Here is a 19845-nt window from a genome sequence, read left to right on the forward strand (position 1 = left end):
TCGAAATTAATTTACAGTGTTATTGAATTATGTTTACAGTCTGTGCATCCAAAGCATATATCGTAATGTTGTAAATTACAGAACAGATGTTCACCATATATCAACCATCGCGATGTGCATGCCCAGAACGTGATAATGTCGATTTCACAGATGTCAACGATGAGTTTCCATTTGCACCAATGACATCGCCTAAGGGGGCAGTTCAGAAGTTAGATGTCGGATAAAAATGTGAATACCCGTCAGATCGCAGGTCTACAATTGTTCAGTTCAAGTCACCAGTAAACTGCTCCAATCGTCATTATTTCATCCCTGACACTGAACGGAAGCTATGCCGCTTGTACAAACACAGTTAACATGTCATATTTGAAAGCTCTGTTTCACCAAATGCTTTCAAAACGGTAAGATCCCAATCGTGTGGATCGATGCTCATGATGTTAATCACTGGATTGTCTGGTCCAGACTCGATTATTTACAGACCACCGTCATATAGCTGGAATATTGCTGAGTGCGGCGTTAAACAGCAAACAAACAAACAAATCGGTAAGATTCTTGTGACAAAATACTGAACATCTTTGAGAATGTCAAAATTTTCAAACTTGCTTGTTTCTTGTTTTTTTTACTTCTTTGATGATGCAAGCGGACTTTCTCTCGGAAATTAAAATTCTTATCATACATTGAACTAGTGAACTGCTCCCTAAGCGATACAGTTAACGGCATCCGCGAATTATCACATGTATTACAGGAAACTCACAAGCACAGTCGCGTAACGTTTCATGTGAATGAATGGACGGAAATGATAGATATCTATACATTTTATATGTAATGATGTTGATATTATACATGTTGATTTCCTCTCTAATGTACATACATGGCTGGAATAATCATGAGAAACATATTCTCACACACAACTGTCAGTCAATCGAGTTACATCTATATGTACATAAATACCATCTTCCTACAATGGATTATAAATAACATGTCTGGTGGAGTTAGAAAAAAAACGTGTCAGAACTGATATACGATCTGTGACATGAACTGGGGCAAACAGGCAGACAAATAATTGCAATATTCATGAAATGTGATTGCATTATAAACTTCATGTTACCATACAATCGAGCTTGTTAATAATGCATCAGATTGCCCATTTAATAGTTTTACTAACATTTAACTAAGCAGGTGTATACAATGCATACTATAGCTCTAGACGTAAACCTCCATGAAGATCACACCCTCCAAGTGCCGACAAGTCTGACAACCCCATCAATTACCGGTAAGTTGTCTCTTATGCCAAGCATAGGCTGCTAGGGACCACTTCTAACCCAGAATGCCCTAGTTTAAAATGAGTGACACTTCTCAGAAAGGCCTCTAAGTAATCCTGACTGCACCTGACCAGCCAGTGGTCGATAGTGTGAGCACACAATAAGGCATGACATGCAGGCACAGAGCAGGGTTGGGTCATCATCCATCCCAGCAGTGGTGTCTAGCAATGTCAGGTCACTCTGACATCAGTCATCAGTCATTGAATTTAGTAGGGGCAGTTTGGTAGCCTAGTCCTTATAGGGTCTTGTCATGCTGATAGACCTCGATTCCTGACATGGGTACAATGTGTGAATCCCATTTCTGGTGTCCTCCACCGTGATATTGCTGGAATATTGCTAAAAGCGACTTAAAACCATACTCATTATATAATTGAGTGAGTGAGTGAATGAGGTTTTATTCTGGCAACACCATGGTGTGGAACACCAGAAATAGGCTGAACATATTGCATCCATGTCCAGTGTCCTGTAACCAAAAGGCAACCCCGTAACCCCTAATTGATATTGACAAAAATGTTTAGGAATTTGACAAAAATGACACATTTATGATCAATATGATACTTAGGCAATTATTCAGTGAGTTGTGATTAAATTGCACTTGTTTTGAACATTGATTTATTTCTTTATATAATCTAAGTAAATAGGGCTCTGTCTCTTCATGTCAGAGGAGACCCGCCTCCGTGGTCTAGTGGTAGAGAGTCTGCCCGGAGAGCAGAAGGTCCGGGGTTCGATCCCCGGCCGTGTCATACCAAAAGACGTTAAAAGATGGTACTTGTTGTTACCCTGTCTGGCGCTCGGCATCAAGAGGTTAAAGCAAGGACTGGTCGGCTCGGAGTCAGTATACTGTGTCTGAGTGGGATATTCATGTTAAACTGCGGCATGGTGTCTCAGTGGGCTAGCACTATAAATTGGCATCAGTCCGGTCTAGTACAAGCAGCCACACACGTCCCTATATAAGTGCATATAATCTTGGACGCAACGTTAAACCCAATTTCCCCTCACCTCATGTCAGGGCAGACCCGCCTCCGTGGTCTTGTGGTCAGGGTGTCTGTCTGGTGAGAACAATGTCTCTGGTCTGATCCCTGTCACCATCATGCCAAAAGACGTGAAAAGGTGTTACTTGTTATTGCCCTGCCTGATGCTAAGCATTAAGGGAAAAAAACTGACTGGTTAAGTTGGGAGTCAGTATCTGAGTGCCTGAGCGTCTGAGTGGGACAGCCATGCTAAAATGTGGCATGGTATCTCAGTAGGCTCGCACCATGAAACCAGCATTTGTCTTTACCAGTACAAGCAGGCACACACACACACACACACACAGTGTATGCACCTCTCCATGGAAGTCCAATAACGTTAAACCCCATTTCACCCCACCTCATAGAGTATATAGTCTCTTAAATAAGAGCAGACGTGAAACTTCATTTCAATACGTTTTTGTAACGTAATTATTTCAAGGTTGCTGATGAGAAAATGATTACAATAAATTAGCGATTGATGCTTGGATTATTGGTATGTGTATTGAGCGTGATAACCAGCACTATTTGTGACCATCCAATCCTCACAGACATATTCATGCGGAGACCATATAGGTAAGAGCTTCTGTTGCTAGAATACCCCAACTTGTGGGGCTATACCTGAGGTCAGGTGTAATGGATTTAATATGAGCAAAAGTGAATAATTACTTGACCCCAAAAGTAAAACCAAAAATAATTGAACAACATCACAAACCAACTATCAAAAAGGGTATTTTGTCAAACCAGACTTCACAGCATTCTTTCAACTCACTGCTGTTCTAATGGATAATAAACAAACACATTTTCAAACAAATAATATGACATATTTCCTCCTTGCTAAATGGAAGAAGTCTGCCAAGGATACTCACACGACTAGTGGAAATGACTACGTGATGTTTCCACAAATCAACTCATTTTACATTAACCACCATTCTGAAATGTGATTTCCATGAGCTGGAGATTTGAATCATTAACATGGATCCTGGTATGGCTAAGGGATGTAACTCTGTGTACCAAACACCAACAATAGTCTGAAAAGGGCTTCCTGATGAACAGGATGTCACCAAACAGTTACATGAGAAACCCTGATTCCTGTGTAAACCAATTCCTGAAGTATAATTATAGTACCAGGATACATGAGAAGCCACTTGCTCAGTGAGCTGCAACATCCCCATGTTCTCTGCCTGCATAAAGAAAAATTTCAAGCAATTTCTTCCCCACACATTTTAGACTGTTAAGATACCGCAAGCCAATGTCCCGAAATAACTGCCTGCCCAACTGCCCGTGGCTGTTAACTTCTTGTCGGGCTGCATGAAATTTTCCTCCACCTGCCCGACTATCTGGCACATAATTTAAGGACTAATTATGTATTCAGTATTATTTTAACTCCTCGTACATTCTCAAGTGATTGTAATCAAGGCGCGATTTGTCTCTAATTTTTCACGATTTTTCAATAATTATATCAGGTAACTCTGCAGATGGCAGGCAATATTTATGGGTCACCTGCCCTACTGTCTTGTTTGGTTTTGAATTATTTCAAACACGGCCACAAGCTGGTCATCAGCCGGGACACAACTTGTCACTGGCCTGCTAACCCTGGTAATTTTGTGTAATGATAAAGCTATACCAAAAGCTAGTAGAATTCAGGCCTTATACGAGGATGCCAATCCTCTTTTGGAAGGCCGGATGCTGTGCCCTGTTAAGTGGCATTCTGGATGCTGTAGTACGTTTGATGCCATGAAATGTTCGCCTGAAATATTTCAGTGTTGAAAATTATTTTCCGTCTTTTTTTCTTATAAAGATTCACAGATCTATAAAATATTAAGCAAGAAGGTTATGAACATGCATTTTATGTGAAATCCCTGGCGAACTTACTTGTACCAGCTGTGTACACTGATATGACCCAAGAGTTCTTCTACTGGATGCCAAGAAAGCCGGGTTGGCACAATCCTTTATGGTATCACTATGGGGGCAAGTAAATGTTCCAGGTAAAGTTGCATACCTGTCATAAGACATTGTAGATCTGCTCTGCCCTCTCCTAAAAGCCTCCTATAATTCCCTCCCCTACCCTAACAAAGTCTAGGGCACGTGACTCTCCAGGTGCCTGTCCCCTCCCCAACGGTTCTTCAGTTCTTCTTCGTCCCCTAGGCTGCAGACACCCCTGTCTCTGCCTGCTCGTTCCCCAGTAGTTCATCATCATCCCCGTCCTTGAGATTCTTGCTGAGCCGGTCAGCATTGGGGGATATTGAGAGCACCAGCCAACCCAAGATTGCAAACACCCCGCGGGCCGTGTTAATCCTTCTCCATTCTGACAGCTCCGACTCCATCTTCTGGAACAGAAACAACATTCAGAGGCTTTAAGGCTTTGGTTTTGTTTTGTTTTGTTTGTTTGTTGTTTAAAGCCACGTTCAGCAATATTCCAGCTATATGACAGCGGTCAGTAAATAATCAAGTGTGGACCTGACAATCCAGTGATTGACATCATGATATGCATCAACCAAATCAGCGAGCCTGACCACCCAATCCCGTTAGTCGCCTCTTACGACAAGCATAGTCGCCTTTAAGGCAAGCATGGGTTGCTGAACAGAGTTCCTGTAGTCCTCACCAAACTGCTCAAAAGTAAAGGTATCCTAGGGACTAGTAGAAATTGGCCCTTTTTAAGGATTTTGCTATATGTTATCATTATAAGGACTTGTTGACAAAAACGGTTAGTTTCTAACCCTGCTGAAGACCTATTCTACCCCAGATATTCACAGGGAGGCATCAAGGCTTATCATGACAGGAATGCCATGAGCCAAGGACAGTCAGCCATTTCGCCAACTATGAAAAAAGGGACATTACTCTTGTCTGAGGTGCCTATTTTGATCCCGATATTCAGTAAGTCTTGGTACAAATCTGGATTCAAAATTTATGGATTGGAGTATTTGTTTCTTGGCCATTCCAGTTCTTGTTTAAAAAAACAACTCAGCTTCTACATATATGTTACATTTTCAAGAACAATATCCAAAGAAAGGCCTGTTCAAAGGTGAAGTAGCTGACCTATAAGGATATGGCTTACAGTACATTCGAGGGCCTACCTCCAAATACTCATTCCTCTCTCCATCCCTCAGCTGCATCATACCATGTTGCTGGTACCTCATGAATCAGCACCTCCCACTGGGTGATTGACAGGTGCACATAGCCTCCATCAATCAAATCTTTATCACCAGTAATGAAGCTTATTATCCCCAATCAATAACCCAACCAATGCCTTTCTCACGTAACCCTTTCCTAACATGTACATAACCGTTCAGTTGCTAGATAAAAATAAATGTTTTATTTTCATTAAAAAAAATCTGTCTTATTTATATAATAGTTACACATGTGCTGCATATGCTGATAAGATTGGTTGATAAGGTAACTGGATTCAAAAGTAGTTGTTTTCTAAACCATTGCATTTCTTGTTGAGAAAACCAACAACCTTAGCTTCATACGGAAGCCTTTTAGGGCCATGTGTTTTTTTATTTTTTTCGAAACTATCTTGAAATTTCAAGATACAGAAGATGAAATTTCAAGATACTAAGTTGAAATTTCAAGATACTATACTTCTATTTCAAGAAGTTGAAATTTCAAGATACAGAAGATGAAATTTCAAGATACTAAGTTGAAATTTCAAGATACTATACTTCTATTTCAAGAAGTTGAAATTTCAAGATACAGAAGTTGAAATTTCAAGATACTAATTTGAAATTTCAAGAAACACTATTGAAATTTCAACTTAGTATCATGAAATTTCAACTTCTGTATCTTGAAATTTCAACTTAGTTTCTTGAAATTTCAACTTAGGATCGAGAAAAAAAGAAAGAAAAAAAAAATGGCCCTAAAAGGCTTCCATAGCTTCATCCACTGTTTAATCATTGTGATTAATGCTCATTTACTTCGTCCTTAAATGGTTTTAGAGAATGAAAATAGATTATTTTACTATTGAAATTTGCATGTTTATTACGGCTAATGCAATTCAGCAGATCATAACTACATTGTTTCCATCAGACACACAGATTTACAACTTGCAAGATAAATCACCTCCTTTGATCCCATTGGCTGTAATCGACCTTTTTAATTGAGACACACTACAAATAACACGATGAGGAATTAGACGACCATTCTGAATCTCTTTCACCAGGATTTGATACTTCAGTAATGGGATCGCTCATAAATATTTGGTTAACAGCTTCACAATAAGACACATTTAACTGTTCACATCAACTAAAGATGGAAGGCTTGTTGTAAAATAGTTTCAATCGGGCAGATTTAGGTGTTTACAGAAAGACAAGAAAGGTCCAAAATAGCAATGATTTAATTCTTTATCCCTTTACCTGACTGATTAATCACAATTAAAGTCATGCAAGGGCTTTCCTGATCTGTTACTGCCTTGTTCGGACCAGCGTTAGAAACTAACAGTTTTTGTCCACTAGTCCTTATAATGATAACATATAGCAAAACCCTTAAAAATGGCAATTTTCTACTAGTCCTTATGATACCTTTACCATTGGGTAGTTTGGCAAGGACTACAGGACTAGTGCTAATTTCTAACCCTGGTTCCCCTGTAACTGATGCTTGTGTTTGGTCTTAACCATCATCCCTATTGGATGGTGCCAGCATCAACTGATTACACTCATTAGACAAAAACTGGTGCCCAGTTAATGTTTACGGAAGCCTTTTAGGGCCACTTGTTTTATCTTTTTTTCTTGAAATTTCAAGATTGAAAGTTGACATTTCAAGATGCTATGTTGAAATTTCATGGTACATATGTTGAAATTTCAAAGTAGACACAATTTGTGGATAACAACTTCTTTATTTACTATAAAGGCGACATTTCGGTACAGATCCTTATACCGTTGTCCTTGCTTGACAACGGTATACGGATCTATACCAAAACGTTGCCTTTACCAGCAATTAAAGAAGTTGTTATCCATAAATTATGTCTGCCTTGTCAACTTCTTAGTAATGCCTATGAAACAATTTGAAATTTCAAGTTAAAATCTTAAAATTTCAACGAAGAATCTTTAAATTTCAACAAGGATCTTTAAATTTCAACATAGCATCTTGAAGTTTCAATTTCAAGATAATCAGTTGAAATTTCAAGTAATAATCTTAAAATTTAATCTTATTATCTGTAAATTTTAACTTAGTATGGATCTTGAAATTTGAATGAAGAATATTGAAATTTCAACAAGGATCTTGAAATTTCAACATAGCATTTTGAAGTTTCAATTTCAAGATAATCAGTTGAAATTTCAAATTATAATCTTAAAATTTAATCTTATTATCTGTAAATTTCACATTAGTATGCATCTTGAAATTTCAAGTAAAACAATCCAAATGGCCCTAAAAGGCTTCCGTAAATGTTTGACATGAAATCCAATCACCAGGGCCGAGATAACCTTGGCCCCAACACAGCAGGGAGACTAAGTCATCCACATGTAGGCTATTATATATCTGCCTGCTCCTGTACTGTGTCTACACAGGACATGTCACATTTCTTGACATAGGGATGTTTACCACTTATAAACCTATTCATTGGGATCGCTATTAAGTAAGAGACTTCTTTCTATAGGCATTAAAACCTATTGTGAGGTTTTACTTTCCAGTCGGAAATATCCCAGGGATTTTATAGGATATTCAAGTCATATTTGCTATATAATGTGTTATAATATCCAAAGGAATTTTTTATGATGTCCTGGGTATTTTATTAATATAACTTCTGTTCAGATTGTAACATGTAATGAAATGTAAAATCAAATGACAAATGTTTTCTTCATATTCCCGAGGATCGAACTCACAACCTTCATATCTGTAGCCCAGTGAGTGTACCACGAGGCAACAGAGGTGTTGATAAGCCACACTGGTTTTTAGAATGTCCTTTTCAAGATCCGTACGCCAGCAACAGATATTTTACGCGCGTTTCCTAAGGTTCATGGAAAGTATGTTCGAAACATAAAAATGTTGATAAATGTTGTTTTAAGTTTCTTTTTTCGGTTTATAAGTATGGAAAAACACTTTCCCTCGGCTTTGGTAGCCAGAGCATCCCCTGGGGGTCGGGAAAAAATGCGGGGGCTTCGCTCCCTTGGTTTTTCCCTCTCCCCAGGGCACGCTCTGTCTACCAAAAACCCTGAGTCAAGACACCAGACATCCACACCCAACCCTGAGTCAAGACACCAGACATCCACACCCAGCCCTGAGTCAAGACACCAGACATCCACACCCAAACCTGAGTCAAGACACCAGACATCCACACCCAGCCCTGAGTCAAGACACCAGACATTCACAACCAACCCTGAGTCAAGACACCAGACATTCACATCCGACCCTGAGTCAAGACACCAGACATCCACACCCAACCCTGAGTCAAGACACAGGACATCCACATCCAACCCTGAGTCAAGACACCAGACATCCACACCCAACCCTGAGTCAAGACACCAGACATTCACACCCAGCCCTGAGTCAAGACACCAGACATCCACACCCAACCCTGAGTCAAGACACCAGATATCCACACCCAACCCTGAGTCAAGACACCAGATATCCACACCCAACCCTGAGTCAAGACACCGGACATCCACACCCAACCCTGAGTCAAGACACCAGATATCCACACCCAACCCTGAGTCAAGACACCAGACATCCACACCCAACCCTGAGTCAAGACACCAGATATCCACACCCAACCCTGAGTCAAGACACCAGACATTCACACCCAGCCCTGAGTCAAGACACCCACACCCAACCCTGAGTCAAGACACAAAGAAACTACTAGAACCTGTACTATACTAAAAAAGTGTTATCCCAAATATAACATTTGTTACATTTGACCACTTTCTGAATGACATTGAGCCTTTATGAAATATCAATGAACATACAAGAACAGACATACAATCATGATGCAGTGTTTGATATAAAGGGGTGCTTGGATCCTTGAGGTTTGGCTCCTTCAGTGTCATGGGTCAGTTTTCACTTACATAATGAAATTTGTATGTAGTCAGCAGAGCTTGCTCCTATTAAAAGTTACTGGCCCATCTCCAAACTAACTGGTCTACAACAAAATGGTAGTGGCCGTGAATTGGCTGAATCCGAGGTTCAAAGTAAGAACATCTCACCCCTAAAACGTTTTTTCCAGCACTCTGAGGCTAAAAATTTGGCTTCCATTTGCCTCATTTCATGTTGATTTAGGAGCAAATAAAGAACTAAATAAGAAATAAAGACAAAATGACTTCCGGTGTCACCCACTGAGATGATCCAATTAAAATATTAAACATTCACAGAGAAGGGGTGAAATTTAGACTAGCCAGACGGGCCATCTTGTTTACAAACCTTTGATATTTAACTAGGCATGGGCCAACGGGGCAGCATTTAAATCGACCCCTGTTAATATCATTAAAAGACCTGGTGTAATCAATGTCTTTTTCCTAAGCCATAATAAACATCTATATTCAGCCAGTCATTTGGACATAATCTGACATGCCTGTGGTAGAGCGCTTTACCCGAGATATTCATGGTTATTAATAGTAACAAAGTTCAAAATGATGACAGCCAATCAAATAGCCTGTGTGTTACACGTCTAATGCAGGTATTGCAATTGGCACATGTAACGTAGGGGCGGTCGGGTAGCCTAGTGGTTAAAGCCTTTGCTCGTCACGCCGAAGACCCGGGTTCGATTCCCGACATGGGTACAATGTGTGAAGCCCATTTCTGGTGTCCCCCGCCGTGATATTGCTGGAATATTGCTAAAAGCGGCGTAAAACCATACTCACTCACTTACATGTAACATAGCTTCTCACAGTTACACCTCCCCCCACTGTTAGATCAATGAGGATGTCACAGTGGGAAGGAACTTGCTCAGGGTACGATTTCATTCTGTTTTAACTTTTACCACCTGCACCAGGTGATCCACATGTGATCCAAGTGAATTAATCAGGCTGCACCACACAAATATTGGTTGTACCATCTTATCATGTATTGAAATATTTTAAATAATAAATAAATTCAAAGAGAAAACAAACTTGAGAAGGTGCTCCAGGATTATATTTTTAGAAAATCTTAATATGGCTTTTCATATCTTGATATGTGTTTGATGTGATTGTAACCTCTGGTGTTAATTGTGAAGATATAGTTCTGCATGTTCGCTGCATTCAGACCTGTTTATTTCGCTATTTTCATGAAGTTTTGTTTCCTGGATTCTAAAAGATTTGCAACCAGTTCTAAAAGAATTCAGTTTTCCACTTTTATCAAATGTAACTGCTGCTGTGCACACGTGTTGGAGGGAAATGTTACCATGGTTACCTGCACTGGGTGCAACCTGACAGTAAAAATTACCTGCACTTGCAATGTTTTACCTGCACAGATGCAGCTTGGATATAGCAAAATCGATCCCTGTCGCTTCGGTCCGTGTCATATACACACTGTCATATCTGATGCAAACATACAGGCAAGTGGAGGGCAATGACCAATGCTTGCCTATAACTGCATGTCAGAATGACACAGCTGTTCTGAATTTGATACAGGTATTTCTGAGCCCTAACAGCTGCCATGATTGGATTTCTAGATTTCTGACAAGATCTATTCTAACCATACCACTTTATATGATAAACAGCATACTTGTCAACCACCATTAAATATCCTCAACTTCACTCTCTACGACACCAATCTACTCACATCGGTATCAGCCCAGAGTTCGGGGGTTCTTGTTGTAGAGGTGCATCCTGTCCTCCGTGGAGACGATGCTGACGCTGAGGATGGCAGCAGTGAGGTAGAAGATGATGGAGACAGCACCGTTCTGGAGGGTGAATGCTTGCAGCAAAAACCTCCGTGTGATATAGCCGATATCAAATCTAGAAGAGTACACAATAAAAGGGAGGTAACCAACAACATTTGGCCGACATTTGAGGTTTTGTTACTGTTCGGGACACAATTTTACGAAGTGATGGTAGACTGTGAGTAGAGGGGAGATACAGTTTATCGTCCATTCAAGATTATTGCACTTATATAGTGTGTGTGTGGCTGTTTGTACTAGTCCGGACTAATACTGGTTTTATAGTGCCAGCCCACTGAGATACCATGCCAAATTAACACATATTCTACTCAGACATGGTATACCACATATACGAATACATACACGTCTGTGTTTTTGTGTGAACATGGTTACTATGGTTACTGGTAAACTACCAATACTGGAAAATGCAAATGAAATAAATTGTTATCATGGTTATTGTGTAATTGTGTTATAGCTCTGCATTTCTCTATTAACCATGACTGGTTACTATTGTTGTGCACGATCGTGACTCTAATTGATATACCTACATACTACACTGAAGTATGATCATTGATGATCAAGGTATAAACGTGAGTGAGTGAGTGAGTGAGTGAGTGAGTGAGTGAGTGAGTGAGTGGGATTTAACATTGTTTTGAATAGTGTTCCAGCTCTATTCCCGTGTTTCAGCTTAATGTGTGAGGACGCTCAAGTGATGCAGGTCTCAGACATTTACCACTTGGGGCAAACCCACATAGGTTTCTGGTGTGCCCAAGTGACGCAACTATGCGCTTCAAAGATGATAGGGCCACCTGTGCCCACAAAACAAAAAGTAGGCAACATCTGCACAACCATCAAAGTCCCCTCTTAATCACCTGGTTTACAGGCTTTTTACTTCAAAATAGAATGCAAAGAAAAATGTGATTACCATGATTACAAAAATGTAATTTATCTGAAACATTATCTGTAATTCATATCTTTCAGCATGGTTAGACATGGCAAAATATTCCACAGTACAACCTATTTTGTTCCTTCTGAAATTTAGTGTTACACAAACCACTATAACCTGAACAGAGCTACAGATAAGCAGCGTATTTGCGTAAAATACCCCCGCCAAATATTCAAAACCCAATTACTTTCAATTAACTTGCGTACAGAAACGCATGCATTAGATGAAAAACTCAAATGTATAAAAACAGCACACGTAAATACCCAATGAAGCTTTTTAAGCAAGCATACAAAGGAGCTAATTTCCAAAAAAACAATTACAAGCTGATTTACTTTCCGAGTCCAGCCTATATATTTAGAACAGTTATATACATCTAAAACATTATTTCACTTTTTTTTAAATCTTAAAATAATCACTAATTTTCGGAAAACCCCAAAAGAGTGATGAATAGATGAGTGAAAAAATATTGGTTACCCAATGAAAACTGTAATAACCCAATTAAAATAGAAACCCTAGAGTAAAAACTCAATTGCTCAAAAATTTATCTGGAGCTCTGCCTGAAACATACAGATGACGTCAACCCTGCTTCAGATACCGTATTCGACGTGATAAGCGCCCAGGGCGCTTTCAAAATTAGAAATAGGGGGCTCTTATTAGAATATAATTTTGGTGAAAGGGTTGAAAGATCGTAAATTTCGTGGTTTATGCTGACAGCCAGAAATGATACAAAAGAAAAGTCTGTGCGTATTATACACAACAGATATATTTTTCAAGAATTAAATTGCCCGTAATTAAGGGTGCATATAACACACGAGTGCGTATTATACACGAATGAATAAGTCTTGTGTACATGGATCAATCGGAAGGGGTGCTAAATGGGATTGTTCACAAGCCAATATATCAGCAAATATCGCTGTGGGCGCTTATTACATCGAATACGGTAGTTATTTTGTCTGTGTGATAACCAATTCGTACTCACCTGTCACAGGTCGATACGACACACAGGGCCAGCAGGAGGTAGGCACAGCACTGGACGGGAAGCGCCAGAATCTGGTAGTGTTCCAGGAAGTCGATGTTGCCGAATGAACTGAGTATATACACAATGACAATCTGCCACAGTGCCAGCCCGGCAGTCAGGCCGTGTATGAAGAGTGTGATTGTCTTCATGATGCGGTACGTGGTAAGGGCTAGCTCTATTGTTGTCTTCCTTGGGGCTTCAGATTCAACCTTCTTCTCAGCTTCTTCAGCTGCGAGTCTTTTGGCCATTTTTGTTTTGTTTTCTTTCTTGAAACCCCCTACACAGATAATGGAAGCATCCATAAAATCAAAAGTACTAACATTCCCCGATTCCATGGGATTTGTACATCAGAAGCAGAAATTTGAGGTGGTTTAACAGAGTGCAACAATATGATACATATACTACTCAAAAGAAGTTAAAGAACACCTTTTTCTTTGATATTCGTATAGTTAATCTCTATCCTGCAATGACCGATTAACCACAGTAATAAAGAAGAATCAGGTGTTCTTTAACTTCTTTTGAGTAGTATATAATTATCTTGATAAACTGGTCACGATATGCATTTCAATATGCAACAAGGAAGCCAAAATAATCCCATACAGCAGATCTGTTGGAATCTGGAGGCCTTTCAGCTCACATTTATCCATATACATGTATAGTAAAGAAAGTTAAAAGTAAGCATTTGTATCGTCATGAAACTAGATAATGGTTTTCGTGCATCATATAAAGGCCACAAATTGTGGTGCTTCAGATCTTTGGTATATCGTTTCACCCTTACATTCTAAACATACCCATATTCATAGTTTGTGAGTGAGTGAGTTGTGTTTAATGCCCCTTTTAACAGTATTCCAGGTATAACAAGGCGTGTCAGCTTAATGTGGGAGGAAAGCCTGAAGTGATGCAGGTCTCAGACGTTTTCCACTTCAGTGAAACCCGCAAGCACGAGTATGGTGCTGACAAGCCTAGAAATATAATTGGGATGAACCAGGATTCGAACTCACAATCAGGGGTTTCTGGTGTGCCCAAGGGATGCAACTCTGCACAGCGAATCGCGGCACCTTAAGACGACTGGGCCACCCGTGCACCGTCATAGTTTGTGTGTTCATTGTGTGTTCATACCAAATTCACAGAAAAACTGATCAAACAAGTCCCCCTGACCAACTTCCATGGACCTAAGCTGGGAGGTGAGGTGAAATTGGGTTTAACGTCGCGGCCAAGATTATTGCACTTATATAGCGACGTGCATGTACATGTATGTGTGGCTGCTTGTACTAGTCCGGACTGATGCCGATTTATAGTGCTAGCTCACTGAAACACCATGCCACAATTTAACATGATTACCCCACTCAGACACAGTATACTGACTCCGAGCCGACCAGTCCTTGCTTTAGCCCATTAATGCCGAGCGCCAGACAGGGTAACAACAAGTACCATCTTTTAACGTCTTTTGGTATGACGCGTCCGGGGATCGAAACCCCGGACCTTCCGCTCTCCGGGCGGACGCTCTACCACTAGACCACTGAGGCGGCCCCTAAGCTGGGACTGACAACCAATAGTCACCAAGCCTGACAGTCTGATCCATTTAGTTACCCCTTACAAGCATAGGCTACTGGGGATGTATTCTAACCCAAATTCCCCACAGTGCACCCAGACATGAGTTCAATAAAGTAAGTCTTACCTATCGTTTCCACATATATTTTCTGTGTTGGCTGACTCCGTAGGACACCGGCATTGGTAGTCTGTGGCAACTCGATGTCTTCTTTCTGGTCATCATCTTTAATAATGTCTTCCTCAATACTTGTGAGATCGGCTGCAAGCCCGCTGTCAGCGTACTCATTGTCCTCCGTCTTCTTCTTCACCACCCTCTTCTTCTTGGCCTTCTTCCTTGGAGTTCCTTCCTTGCTCTCCTTTGTGATGAGACTTGCTTTACTACCTGTCACATCCTGAGGAGAAGATTCAGTTTAACATGTTGAAAGTAATTAGACCCGATCTATCATGCCTTTGGTTGGGCACTTGTGTCAAGTTTGTTTGTTTGTTTGTTGTTTAATGCCACACATATTCCAGCTATATGATTGCGGTCTGTTAATAATGAAGCCTGGACCAGACAATCCAGTGATTGACATCATGAACATCGATCCACGTAACTGGGACACAATGACATGCAAAAATCAAGTCAGCGAGTCTGACAACCTGATCCCGTTAGTCGCCTCTTACGACAAGCATAGTCGCCTTTAACGGCAAGCATTGGTTGCTGAAGACCTATTCTACCCCGAACTCTTCACGGGTCTGTGTATAGTATAATTGGCTCACGACAAACATGGTTGCTGAAGACCTATTCTACCAAGACCAAGTCAACACAGGTATGGTGCTAGAAACATAATTTGAACCCACACTGACAAGTTTCTGCACAACGAAATAGGGACCATCACGACTAGACCATCCTTGTCTCTGTTCAGCTTAGGTCTGGACCTTTTTGACAAAGATAAGCGTCCTGTGAAAATGAAATATTTGACTGTGTTTCATTCTAGTATTCTGTAATAATTAGAGGCAAAGTTACCCAAAATGATGAATATCTAAACAGGTCTGGACTGAAGTTTGTACTTGAAGGCAAAAGCATGTTAAAATGCTGCCTTCAGAGTACTGGGCGTTTGTAGATTCTATAACAAATGAACTTTCTATGTAACTTATTTTTTTATATGTTGTATCATAATTGTAGTTCACAGCCAATAATTTAGGTAGGACACTTGAAATTCATGCATATTAATATTTGGCTTGAAGGGCAGTTTGGGCCATAAATATGCATGACTCAACACTGAATTTGAGGATACTGGCACATAGAGGGCAATGTAGGTTCAAGTGACATGGGAAAAGGATGTTAAATTTTGAAGGAACACAACTCTTCACTGGCACATTTGCCTTGAAATGTCATTGATGCATTCAAATTTGAAGGTGTTATTATCACTAAAATCACATTGTAACCACAAGGCAAAGGGAGGTAAGTCATGTTGTCTTTTCAATATGATTGTAATATTAAGAATGCTGGAAAACTTTTAGGCACATCGTCTCTGTTAATTGCAATAATAAACTTGGTAAGTACAATTAAAAAAATAGATCAATACTTGAACTTTGAACGAGGCAAAAGGTGACCTGACTCACCAGATGAGAATGTGTCAAGTTTATCTCGATGCTCTGGTGAGCATGGTGAGTGACTGATATCTCAATTGAATGTGAACCACAGTTGATGAGAACAACGATTTGTGATATGTTTGACATACACGATATACTATACATTTCAAGCATGTGTTTCTTTTTTAAAATATCTAGATTTGAGGAGAACTGGTCCATATTATTTTTCACTCATCTTGAACTAACAGACTAGCGGCCTTGTATATCCCTCAGTCCTTGATGTGATAATTTGCAGGTGCCTTCAAATTTAGTATTGTACCAGGACCTGTTCGAGCTAAAGCAGAGTGTTCTCATTTGTTGTAATGTTAGCAACTCAACCTTCTCTGGAGATGGCATCAGTTCCTAAAGTTGTAAGGTATTATATCGGAGTAAATGGTCTCATGTTCAATGGTCTGATGTTACTGACATTGGCCACTAAATGTTGAATGTAGCATGGTGCACTATATTATCGCGGTAGTTAATTTATAATGGACCATAATGACATAGGCTTACTAACCTATAAAATATGTCATACTCAAAATGATTCTTGTTATTTGTTCAGCCTTTATGACACGTCAACTAGGATTGATTGATGCTGATTTTTTTCAGCGAGATCAGGAAACAAAGATTCTGTCATTAGCAACTCAAGGGCAGGCAACTCTATATTATCGCAGAATCACTAGTTTGTGGTGTGATATATGTGGAATAAGTGTTTTACATCTCTTCCAGGGTGAGTGGGCACGGATGGACCTGTCCTCCAGGGCGCCAGGATTCGCTGTGCAGAGTTGCGTCCCTTGGGCACGCCAGAAACTAATAATTGTGGGTTCGAATCCTGGCTCGCCCCAGTTATGTTTCTAGGTTTGACAGCACCATACCTGTGCTCGTGAGTTTCACCGAAGTGGTAAACATCTGAAACCTGCATACCTTCAGGCTTTCCTCCCACATTAACCTGACACTCCATGATATAACTGGAATAATGTTCAAAGCGGCATTAAACCCAACTCACTCACTCTTCCAGGGTGCCCGTGAATACAGTACGACTTCTCATGGGGACGATCTTTGTCAAATAGGTGACAGAGACTTTTGGTTATACACAAAATAGTGATACTGTGATAATATAGAGTTGCCCGCCCCTGAGTCGCCAATGACAGGTACTTATTCACCAAGCTCGATAAAGAAAATTAGCATCGATTAATCAATATTGATGTGTCATAAAAGTTGATAAAATAACAAGAAACATTTTGCGTATGACATAGTTAATGAGTTATTAAGCATTCGCCATTACGACCCATTGTAAATTAACTACCACGATAATATGGCATACCATGCTTACTAAGGAGTAACTGTGACATACCGCAGTGACTGATTTAGTCCTGTATTTGATCAAGTTATGAAATATCAAGCTTAGATTTGCACACGTCAACAGTCGACAGGTGGTCTGTATTCTGAGATTTTCTGATACAGCGATAATACAGGCAAAACCTGCCATAATATAGTCAGACTATACCATCTACAATATCTCTTGACAGTCTTGTATAGTACACTTGATACACATCTAGGCTATATCATACATGACAAAATACGGTGTCACGATTTTCCCTGGAAAGTGACAAGGATTCCATAACATACACATACCGAAGTGTGTGAACATAATTTACCATCATGACTGAAATGACATTGTTGATTACAGTAGTGTCTTGTTTCTATTGCAAATCTAAAGTAAGGAGCGGGTAACAGTGAACGAAAACTGAACTAGTATTTTTCAGCTGTGTCTATTCTCATTTAAAAAAGCCTACATACCTCATCTCTTGTGGCACTCCTGTCAGACACCGGCTGTTCATCGGTCTCAGCTGCAGGTTCTTTCGGTTTTGCTTTCTTCTTTTTCTTTTTGGGAGCTGGTGTTGTCGCCTCCTCGACTGGTTTCTCTTCTCCATCCGTGTCTCTACTTGCACTTGGCGTCCTTCTCCTTCGCCTTGGGGTCGGTTTAGCATCTTCCGTGCCCGACCCAACGTCGGGATCTGCAGCCGGCTTCTTTTTCTTTTTTCTGATAGGCTTCACTGCAGCATCGGTGTCGGTATTTTTCGGACGAGGTGAAATTGGAGGTAATTTTCGACCCGCGCCACCTTCGCCGTCCGCCATTTTGTTGCGAGGGAATGCTATCACGTTCAGATTTGTTCGGGCATTTCCGTCAACGAGTTGCACAATGGGTGTTTTCCGATATGTCTTAGTTTGGCGAGCGAGGCTTCGAATGAATGTTGTCACAACAAAGAAAGGGAGCAGCGCTTGCAAGCAGAGAACCAGTAGAGAAAAGCAGAGACCTTGTACCGAAACCAACACTAAGCATACGTTCTTATCTTTGATTTTATGTCATCTGTTTTTAAAAGAAATATAAAAGACATAGTATCATGCATGGCATTTTCAATCGAAAAAGACACTTTTATGATAAATTTATCATTGAATGTTTTAGGGATTGGAATTTCCTTTTTTCACAAAATCAGTATTGTAAAAGACTTAGTTGATGGTTGGCCTAATGGCTGTATGTACTTTCCATTTTCTAATATGCTCACTTATGACACATACCGACTTTTCAATCTGCCACAGGAGGGCGCTGGCATAACCAGTGACCTTTTCCCTAACTTGGTGGAAATCGCCCTACGTGAGATTTGGACATTTTAGTGAAATTTAAGCCTTTATAAAGAAAAAAGTTGCTTGCTGAGAGTTTATATATATTATAAAACCCACAAACGCTAACCAATCTGAAGGAGGCACTACAACTTAATTGCTTATATAAAATGTAGTGTAGGGGTCCGGGTCTGTTTGGACGTTTGCTTAGTCATGGAGGGTATACTAGAATTGAATAAAGATAAATGTTTCAATTTCACAGGGCACTAATTACAGACAGACGGGTTTGTTTGCAATTAAGCCCACATGAATTTCATCTTCAATTGCGTTACAATGTTTACACAGAACATCATCAGTTGTTGTTGATACACCCCTATGTAGATGCTGTATACCCAAAGAATTACTGTGTCTACATATAGTCTGGATTTAATACTGATTTTTCATCTTTACACAATAAACAAACCCGCCACATCGTCAACTGTTACGTGAAACAATGAAGCGCTCGTAAAATTACTCGTTTGGTCCACTCTTTGTAACATCAACGCCACGCATAATATACAAAAGACGTGTGTACATGTTTTGTCGATTGATAAATTTAACTAAAAAACTTATAAAATTCTTCTTTTGAAAAAATTATAAAAATTACAGTCTTTGAAAATATTTAGAAGTTGGAAGAACATGAATACATGAGTCTTTTTATGCAAAGCAACTTCTTTTATTCTTTGTCACGACGTTTCAGAGCTACTCCTTGCTCCTTCATCAGGTGAATGCCGATTAGGTACATAGAGTTTATTTACGATATGTTGACAAAACACAAGGGGTGATGAACGTACAAAGATAACATTATAATGACGAAAGCCAATGAGATATGGTTGATGTACAAGGATAACAGCATAATCTTTATTTCCTTATTACTTATATCACACTAGCCAGCTTCTTGTCATCACTGCACCTTCAGTGTACTTCGTTGAATCCTC

The 19845-nt window shown here is 39.9% G+C and overlaps 1 protein-coding gene across 1 annotated transcript; it reads right to left on the reverse strand.

Moving 5' to 3' along the window:
* Positions 1 to 2: 2 nt before the first annotated feature.
* Positions 3 to 18385, reverse strand: LOC139462353 (transmembrane protein 237-like). The gene is given in 6 exon segments (XM_071244010.1): positions 3 to 4656; positions 11021 to 11044; positions 11046 to 11196; positions 13043 to 13358; positions 14760 to 15024; positions 18047 to 18385. Coding segments are annotated over 6 exon segments (1281 nt in total). The 3' UTR covers positions 3 to 4470.
* Between the last annotated feature and the right edge of the window lie 1460 nt (positions 18386 to 19845).

Source organism: Haliotis cracherodii, unplaced genomic scaffold, assembly GCF_022045235.1.
Source record: "Haliotis cracherodii isolate W230 unplaced genomic scaffold, xgHalCrac1.p SCAF_15, whole genome shotgun sequence".
NCBI lineage: Eukaryota > Metazoa > Mollusca > Gastropoda > Lepetellida > Haliotidae > Haliotis > Haliotis cracherodii.